The sequence below is a fragment of the Saccostrea echinata genome, unplaced genomic scaffold, assembly GCF_033153115.1.
Source record: "Saccostrea echinata isolate AGI-Se365-2 ecotype Australia unplaced genomic scaffold, CSIRO_AGI_Sech_v1 ptg000012l, whole genome shotgun sequence".
Taxonomy (NCBI): Eukaryota; Metazoa; Mollusca; class Bivalvia; order Ostreida; family Ostreidae; genus Saccostrea; species Saccostrea echinata.
In genome coordinates, this window is record NW_026889761.1 from 14,590,223 (window position 1) to 14,600,389 (window position 10,167).

General features: G+C 33.5%; 1 protein-coding gene across 2 annotated transcripts; it reads left to right on the plus strand.

The window, feature by feature from the left end:
• Positions 1-551: 551 nt before the first annotated feature.
• LOC133185408 (uncharacterized) lies at positions 552-9,035 on the plus strand. 2 transcript variants are annotated; one of them, XM_061320591.1, is made up of 2 exons: positions 552-569; positions 7,476-9,035. In XM_061320591.1, the coding sequence occupies exon 2, from the start codon at positions 7,524-7,526 to the stop codon at positions 8,994-8,996; it is 1,473 nt and encodes a 490-aa protein (XP_061176575.1). In that variant the 5' UTR covers positions 552-569; positions 7,476-7,523; the 3' UTR covers positions 8,997-9,035. The 2 variants fall into 2 exon arrangements, with proteins under 2 accessions (XP_061176575.1, XP_061176574.1); XM_061320590.1 differs by lacking the exon at positions 552-569 and adding an exon at positions 2,990-3,013.
• Positions 9,036-10,167: the final 1,132 nt, after the last annotated feature.

Sequence of the window (10,167 nt, forward strand, 5' to 3'; positions counted from 1 at the left end):
ATTATTTCCAAAGTTTAATTTGATTTGGAGGTGTTTGCGATTTGTGGGCTTATGTTGTATTGTTTAATATTTTTGAGTGTAATAATTTCTCTCATGGGACCTGTATAACAATCATAAAAAAAGCTATAAAAAGTAGATTACGTAATACATATGAAACGTATACAAAGGCTGTTTCTGCTTGTAAGCTGATCAGGACACGCATACATTGTAATGGCGAATTACTTAATTGAGAAGGGATTCTTAGGGGATGCAACATTTTGTTTGACTATATATGGATATTGTTCGGGTGATTCATCCTTCTTTTTTGACAACCCGCACTGTTCTCGGCCAGACTCCTCCGTACCAAGGATGCAGTAGTTAATATTGATTGTAACCTTCACGCTAATATAATACATAAAGACCTCGTATAACAACTCCATACTGTCAATGGTAATAGACTCGGTCGCCAAATCAAAGGAAAAAATGAATCACAGATTATACAGATGAAAGTATTAGTGCTTTTGGATAGATAAACATAAGGTCATAATGCATACTGTTGGAATACTAAAAGGATAATGTAATTTTACATGGTAAGTCTCTCTCTCTCTCTCTCTCTCTCTCTCTCTCTCTCTCTCTCTCTCTCTCTCATTAATCATTTTTGAATGTATGCCATATAACAGGAGGAAATATATAAATTTAAAAAAAAGTAACCTAGAATCATCGGTTCACTTAAAAGTAAGCGTTTTGGTAATTTTTAAATTCTAAATAAAATCTTTATTAAATTTACAAATCTTTCTGCAGAAACTGATCTTTTGTATCTTTTTCCCAAATTATCAATGTAGCATTGGTTATGCACTTAATTTAACGACAATCTACTCATTTTGTCAGTATTATTTTGATTCTGTTTTCGTTTCGAATTTATGATTAAATCTACATCAAATGTCTTCCAATATGTACCTGATACATTTTTAGTGTATTTCATCACGGACGATAATCCAACAAATCAACCTATTACTTCAAAGAAAATGCCACTTAAGTCATAAATCTTTTCGAACTCATAATAATCACGTGACATTGATACAGACATCACTGTCACGCGTATCCCTCGTTTATTTCCCACGTTTATTTTCAACATACGCAATTCTTCTAGGAAAAGCGCAAGGTTTTCGGATGAATAATTTGACATGTAATGAATCTGGACTTTGAGTTAAAGATTTCGGTACAAATCACGCGTTAATATACAACACATATAGTTGATCAATATACTTTCACCAGTTTTGACATAAGGATGCTAGACTCTAACAAAGTTAATTCAAGGCTGAAAACGTGTTTTTTACAGTGTATTTTTAAAACAAGTAATCGAATGTTTCAATTTATGAAATTCTTACAAAATATTTCCCGGTCATAACTAAGATTTGGGTGATAGATCGATTTGGAGACAATACTAGTCTTCTCGTCTAGGTAGTGACCGTTCCTTCGCCAAAAGCCCTAGAAAGTCATGGTCTTTCGATGAGGCCTTATAAACCGAGATCCCGTGTCACGGTAGGCATTGGCAGGATAAAAACTCACTGCTTATTGGCCCTGACTGCCGAGAAAATTTATTTAAAGGCCTTCACCGGTATATGATGACGTTTATATGCGTGAAAATTCTCGGAAGGGGCTTAAAACAAACAAACAATCAATCTATTAAGTTTCTGATTAGTCAGTATATTACGTCGTTTTCATTTTGACCCCCAAGAAATGTCGATATAACTTACAGTGTGCAAAATTACGCAAAACGCGATGTAAATTAGAGACCAATATGTACTATTTTATATTGAATGTGAATGGAGAGCATGTTTCATGAAATATGAAGATAACGAACATTATTCAAGCTCAAAGTCCATTTAAACAATACAAATCGGGAGCAGAGCAAACACATACCTCCAAAAACATCCATATATATTTACATTTCCAATGTCTTTGTCCGAGATAAAATTACAAATTGTAAAAATACTTTATTTCTACATAAATCTACTGGTTCATCGATAGGCGCGGTTAAAAAAAATCACGTGCGGGGCGGGACAAATAGAGACAGAAGCGGGGCTATTAGCACGGGAATTTGCAGAATCAGGAGCATGTAAATATAAGGAATAACTGTCAGATTTTTTGGATTCATGACGATGATCAATCGATTGGCTTGCGTGATAATTTTATGCATAAACGCCTTCGGCGTTTATGCAAATTATCACGCAAGCCACTCGATTGATCACATCATGAATCCAAAAAATTAGACAGTTATTCCTTAAATGAAACAGATGTGTCAGACTCTGTGTAATCTTTTATTTCAAGCTCACTGGGATATATCGTGTTCAAGTGAATGGACGTAACTGTTGTTAATTGATAATACGTCGTCAATATATCTAAATGTCGAGTAGAAAGCTACAGTAAGTGTTTACTTCTCATGCCGAAGTTTTTGAATAAATTCTGCTTCATATGAATACAAAAAATAGGTCTGCTAATAAGGGGCGCAATTGGCACCCATGGGAATTCCAACAGATTGTTGAAAGACCTGATCTCCAAAAACTACATAGATATTGTCAATCCGAAATTCTTTTTAATATCAACTTCAGAGTGCGTGTGTGTACAACCAAAATGTTTTTTAAAAAATAATTTTGCAAATGACCGATGACAAGGTAATTATATTTATGAGTTCCATTTTTATTGAAAAAGCAGCTGTCTCTGGTGTCAAAAACCTAGACTTTAATTTATCGTGAGGAATGGTTGTATAACGTGTTGAAAAGTTATACGTTTTGATGTTATTGATTTTGTTAAAATTTTGTGATTTCAAATTTTCTAAAAGTTCCTTGGAGTTTTTAAGTATCCACGTCTGATTTACACCATATACTGTTGTACAGTACTCCTGAAGTTTCTCCTTCACTGTTGTAAATATTTTAGTGAGGAGTAAAGAAAGAGACTTGGTAGAACATTTACTGGAACCTGCGATGTATCTTTGTTTGTAAGGATTTATATGGAGTTTTGGAATCCTGTATAGGTATGGTAAATCAAATTCATTTTGATTGTTGGGAATATTAAATATATTTAAAACTGACATATGGTTTTGAAGAATTCATTCATGAGAAAGAGTAAAACGTTATTTTTTGTTAATTCATGTTCAAATGAAGCAGGTAGAAATATATTTTTTGACTCATTATTCGTGTCCCTGCATTATGTGATTCAGTAATCAATTTCAGCAAGAACTAGTTCTCTCACAGAATATTACATCATATTGAAAAAAAAAATGCTTTGCTTGAATTTTCTCTGTTTCTGTTTATTTATAGCCGACTTTATATACAATTTAAACCTAAGATTATCTCCAATTAAAAATAAACACACATATCGATTTTCAGTTACAGAAAAGTCTCGTTCCTTAAATTCTTCTGAATTTTATATTTTGTCTATCAACATAACACAAAACGAACTTTTACATCTAATATTCTTTTATATTAGCCGAATAACAGCCTCTAATCATGGTGATTATGAAAATATCTGATTAAATTAAAACAGTCGTCTTATCAATGCTCAAGTATTGCTTGTTGAAGAATCTCTAAACGAAGTTAAAATTTGACTTAATATGGCCGACAGAACTTTCAGAAACGTACATTCATACCTTAACGTACGGAGCTGGTATTTGTACCTTTAAAGATAAAGGTATATAATAAAGACCCAATAAGACCCATCTGCTTGATTTGATTTCTGCAGGTCAATTAATCTGGAATTACATAGAACCAAGTTGAGATTCTAAAGTTGTTTCAAAAAGACATTGTTCCCTGCTAAATACCAATGTGATACTCAAATAACAAGAGAAGTTAGCGAGTGTCTGTGAGGAAAAAAACGAATGTTAGAATTTTTTATTTGCAGCAACCTATTGAAATTTTAATAATGTACAAGAAATTATCGACGAAAGAAATACATATAAATAGCAATTAAATCATTTTATGCGATTATTTCAAATAACTTCATATACACTAAGTCTTTAGAAATTCGCAAATTTCATGCATATCTAATGTCGGAAATCAATCTGCGACATAAAGAATGCGTTTAGAGCAGCTTTGGATCTTTTTCTGTAATTAGCAAATTAAGTGATATGGAGTCGTCAAATGCCTAGCAACAAATAAAGTTCTTTCAGAATTATCAGAGTAAATCGATGGAAAAGTCACCATATGAAGACCTCTTAAAAGAATGCCTTCGATTTTTTTTACTAACGTATGACTCAATGCTAATAAAATGTATGAATAAGGCTCTGTTGATCACGTGATTTATCTTCTTACATATGCACCGCATGTTGTGTTCTCAGAACAAGACAATATTGATACATGTTTAAGTAATCAAACCGTGATCTCTATCAGAGATGACTGTGTACTTTGTTTATTACATTTAATAAGGTGTACACAATGATGAAACAAGATGTGTTTGTGAAACACTGAGCCCCCGTACGACATTTTATGGTGAAGGTTAAAGTTTCTCGAATGCAAGTCAAACTCCAAGGTAAACGTCAAGAGAAAAAAAATGTTGTTACCCAAAGAAATTACTTGTGTCAATGGATAAACCAAATATGAAAGTCCAAGCACCAACCATTCCAAAGTTATGGTCAGAGTTAATGCTTCATAAAAGTGGGGAAAACTCGAAGTTCAAGGTCAAAGGGTCAAAATTAGAAGTACATACGGGAAGACTTTTTCATAAGAAACACACATGCAAAATATAAAAGCCCTAGTACTAACTTTTCAAAAGTTATGGCGAAGGTAAAAAGTTTTTTTTAAAGTAGGTCATACTCCAAGGTCAAGGTCAAAAGGTCAAAATTGTTAGCATCCAAAGGAAGGTCTTGTCACAAAAAATATAGGCCTACCTGTGAAATTTAAAAGCCCTACTACTAGGTGTTCAAAAGCTATGACCAAGGTTAATTTTTTTTAATTTAAAAGCCCTTGTACTAAATATTAAAAAGTTATGGCCAAAGTAAAAGTTTTTTTAAAAGTGGGTGAAACTCTTAGCTCAAGGTCAAAAGGTCAAAAATATTTACTCCCATGGAAAGATCTTGTCACAACGAAAACACTTGTGAAATATGAAAGCTCTAGCACCAACTGTTCAAAAGGTATGGCCAATGTTAAAGTTTAGAATTTTTTTTTGCAAAAGTGGGTCAAACTCCAAGGTCAAGAGGTCAAATATGTTGGTACGCAAAGGAAGGTCTTGTCACTAGTAATACACATGTGAAAGAAGAAAGTTATGCCTCCAACCAATCAAAAGTTATGGGCAAGGTTAAAGTTGTTGCGGACAAACAGACAGACGGACGGACAGGGCAAAAAATATATACCCCCGATATGGGGGTATATCTTCATGGGGGTATATCTTCGATACGGGGCATACAAAGGTTTCAAGTATTTGCTTCTAATATTTTGTCTCCTTTAAATCATTAACTTAAGTTTAAACAAAAAATGTGATGGATTTATATAAAAATATTACCAATCAAATAAACACATATGTTATCTTTTGATATTGTAAAAACACATTAGTTGTTTTATGTAAACGATATTAAATTTGCGTATTATATACCTTATTAGACCATAAAGATTATGGAATGTAAGGTTTTTTTTTGGGGTTTTTTTTATTTTTGGCTGCAAAGCAACTACAGGCCACTCCGTCAGTAGTGCGTGTCATGTAAAGAGGTTTCTTATTTGTGATAAGTTACAATTTTTGAAACTTTGTAAAGTGTTTATTCACACATTGAAGATGTACTCTCTTCATTTAAAATTAATATAAAATAAATAGAACCCTCTTTTTGTAATTTTTTCACCTCATCAATAGTGTCCGTAACACGGTATCTTTGTGTGAAATTATTTCCAACAATAAATGAAATCTAGCAATGCTGGTGATTAAACACAAAATGTGACCTCCTTTTGGGAGCAATGAAAAAATATTTTTCTATTGCCGAACTTGTAATTTTGTCCATGCCTCTTAGTACGGACAGCACATAAATTGTAATTTGCAGCTTTAATGTCTGTCTGATATTAACATTTACCCTAAACTTTCCGCTGCGATTCTACACACATTAGATATTTGCAGCTTTTATTTTGGATTGACTAAATTAAAAATAATGAAGATATCTCAGGTGTTGAACTTCGCACAATTCGCTTTACCAAATTGCTTAAATTCTCAAATGTCTATATACACAGTAAAATTTTTACTCCTAAGACCTATAAAACAGTGCAGCTAATATGTATTTCAGATATGCTCATAACAGAAATGAAGAGAAATTTTGCAGAATATTGTTTAGAAGTTTACTGAAGCTCTATAGATTTCCTGCCTTCTAATTCTTGGACCGTGAAGATATCTTTGACCCTATACAGAGCAATAATTTTTTGTAATATTGGTAATGTGGCAAGATTTCAAACGGATGTAAAGGTCACAAGTATATTCAAATATTTATTTAGTTTGAGGAGGCAAAAACTATAGATCATTCGAAAATTACAAAAGTTAAGAAAAGTAAAAAGATACTAGAAAAATGTTTAAAGTAATCACACGTAATTTAAAATACACAGAATTCGTTTTTATATTTCTATATATAAATATACATTCTTTTATTCCAAATCGTCAAAATGAAAGGCATTTCAAACATTGTTTCGTTTGATTTCTTTTAGAATGTACTTAAATGATAATCTAGGCAGTGTCCTTAAATCAACATCATCTTTTCCTCGATTGTATAATATGAATTTCAGCTTTGACATGCAGGAATATTTGTATTCATGTTAAAATTACTCAAACCTTAATCTTCACTCGTTTAATAATCCCTGAATTTGGATTAAAAGAATTCAATGTTGATTTTAGGTCTTAACAAAAGAGACGCTTTGAAGGTAACATATTAAACTAGTGGTCTGAAAACATCATTTATCCGATTAAATTTCAAGGTCACGTAATTTAAATCACGATATACGACCTTAATAAACCGTATGTCCTAAACTCCAAAACCGACCATTGTATGAATTTATACCTGGTCAGATAGTGTTCTTTAGGAATATCAAACCCGAGGGATGGAATTGGTACCTCAGCGATTTGTCACTGGTATGTTTATGAAATGTTAATCTTGTTGAGAAAATTGGTTTCAGACATTATAATATACGGATACGAAATCGATAGCTCACACTAAGTGATTAATTCCCTCTTGTGTTTTGTTGGGATTGTCCGATATACTATTAATTGATATTGACTATTAGTACAGAATGTGAAATGCCAATGGCAACCGAAAAGTGATTGATTAAAAATAATTGATATATCACTGTATGAATAAGAAACATGATGTTTGCAAATTCATTTTTTGCCAATAATTACTGGAGGGGAGAGTTTGTGTCACTTTCATAGATTACCTTATCATACATTTTTGTTGAATCTGGTGATGCTCTAAACGTTAATGGATTCTATTATTTAAAAATTCTAGTGAATAAATTGAAATTTTCTCATCGTTTCAGGAATAATGGATAGCAGGTGTACAGAATATAAATGCTAAAAACATTATAATGGAGAATTCTTCATCAAACGGATCGTCATTGCTGGAACTGGAAGAGGAATATCGTAGAAGAATTTCGGCAGATATTTTGAGTCGCCATCTTATTCCTTCTCTTGTTTACGTGATTGTACTCATTTTGATAGGAGTTCCTGGAAACTGCTTAGTATGTCACGTGTACACCACAAAATGGCGGCGAAGGAGAAAACCATCTACTTTGTTTGTCCTAGCTCTTGCCTGGTTTGATTTACTGAATAATATAGTATCATTACCCACTGAGATTTATCTCCTTACCAATTACATGTCATTTGATTCGCCATTTCTGTGTAAATCATCAAGATTTGTGACTTTCTTCATGAATGCCGCCTCTTCGGTTGTTCTCGTGGGGATTGCGATTGACAGATTTATTGGAATTTGGTGTTCCTTTAAAACCAAACCGTTTAGCGTTTCCCGGGCAAAATTTGTAGTTGTTCTTTCAGTGGCTCTAGCAACAGTCACGTGTTGGCCTAGTATTCTTCTATATGGAACACAGACGATCAAATCACAACAGTACTCCCTCAAGACTTGCCTCATTGATGATGATTTCCATGACAGTGAAAATAATGTGTATCCCTTCGTGTATGGAATGTATTTGTTAGGTTCTAACGTGATTGTCGATATAACATTCATAGTACTATATTCTTTGATAGGAGTTAAAATATATAAAAGAAGGCAATTCGGTAGTCTTAGTCCAAAAAGAAGCTGGAGTACTGTCGTAACTTTCAAACGAAGACCGAGTCTTTGTTCATATTCTAGTACAACAAATATAGACGAGGATAGTATTCCTTTGAATGCTGGGAAGGGAACCAAATTCAGTGCAAGACTTGTGAGGCAGGAGAGTTTTACAAGTGACAAGTCATATAACACCATGAAATATAAGTACAATATGAACAGATCAGTAGATTCATTGCCAGCTAAAGTAAATGGATTAAAATCTGATAATTCTTGCCGAACTCTGTCCAGAATTAGTGAGTTGCAAAACTTCACAATCGCCCAAGAACACAGAAAAAGATCAGCAAGCTTGCCGGAATGTAACACTCTCCATGTTGATGGAAAGAAATCACCAAGAAGCACGCTACTAAAAGGAAAATATTTATCCAGGCAGGCTTCCTTTGTGTCTTCGCAAACTTTACCGAGTGAAATCTGCCGGTACGGTCGTACCTATCATACCGGAAGAACTACTTTCATGTTGTTTGTTGTGACTCTAGCATACGTTTTAACGTTCGTACCGTATTGCGTCATAGCTGTGATACGTTACACAAACGAGGGATTTTACAACACACAAAATGACTTGCAAAAAAATTTCTATCATCTTTTTCTGCGATCTTATCTTCTTTCTAGTGCAATCAATCCACTAATTTATAGCTTTACTAGCCATGCATTTAGAAAAGAGTGTTCTGCGATCTCAAAAAAGTTATTTTGTAAATTGAAGGCCATGAATGTTTGAAAACATTATTGATTAGACAAATTCAAAGCATGTTCTGTGTTTACGCTGCTTTTATTCTTTCTTTCTTTTTTTTTTTTTTTTTTTTTTTAAAAAGAAAATTTGATTTTGTAAAAAAAATTTCTTCGCCTCAACAAGATGGCGAGAATCAAGATCTTAACCCCCTCCCCTTCCTTAAAATCTGTGTACATGGTATTCAGCGATGCTGAAGCATTGCAATCCCATCGTACTGGTCCTCCAAAAACTCTTCCGCCGAAATCATCATGTTTAAATTTACGTTGTAAGAATCCCCAAAAAATGCCCATGGGTCACAATGCTCACCTGAGTCCTTTTAGCCCTGCTGTTCTTTAGAGGAAGATTTTTTCCCTTTTTATTCACATGAAAAATTTTGACCGCATATGATGATATCGGCGTAACCAAAATTAAATTGGCAGAACAAAATCTAAACCAGTGCATCATTTGGAGGCTACATTATCAATGAAATATGGAGATAACGAACAGTATTCAAGCTCAAAGTCCATTAGACAATACAGCAGAGCAGACACAGACCTCCAAAAACAGAGATGGGATCAGCCATGGAGGAGTGAGCATCCCCTGCCGACCGGTCACACCCACCGTGTGCTCCTTGTCATGATCGGGAAATAACGGAAAAATCCGTCGACAATTCAATGTATGATTAATGGCCTAACAATTAGTATGAAAAACGTCAGTCAGCATATGACTTAATGATAGATTGTATTTGCTGATAAGGTCATTGTATCGACCATAGAACTTAAGAAATGATGACTTTAAACAAGACTGTTGGTATTCTTGTTTCATCAACTTGTTTGTCAATAAATTACCTCGTTTTAGAAATTGTTCATACATAGAGCACGTTCTTGCGTATCAAATCGATAAGAGATGCACACTCCATATGCAGGTAATAAGGGAAAATTGCTGCATAAGTAAGGGAAGTTGACGATTGAAAAGTTAGTCATCACGTTTATCATAAAGCTTTGTTGTTGGATTACCATTGACGTCTTTTTCTAGTAAAATATCCAAATATGAAACAGATGTGTCAGACTCTGTGGTATTTTTTATTTCAAGCTCACTGGGATATATCGTGTCGTTATATCAATGGAAATAACTATTGTTAGTTGATAATAAGTCGTCCATATATCTAAATGTCGAGTTG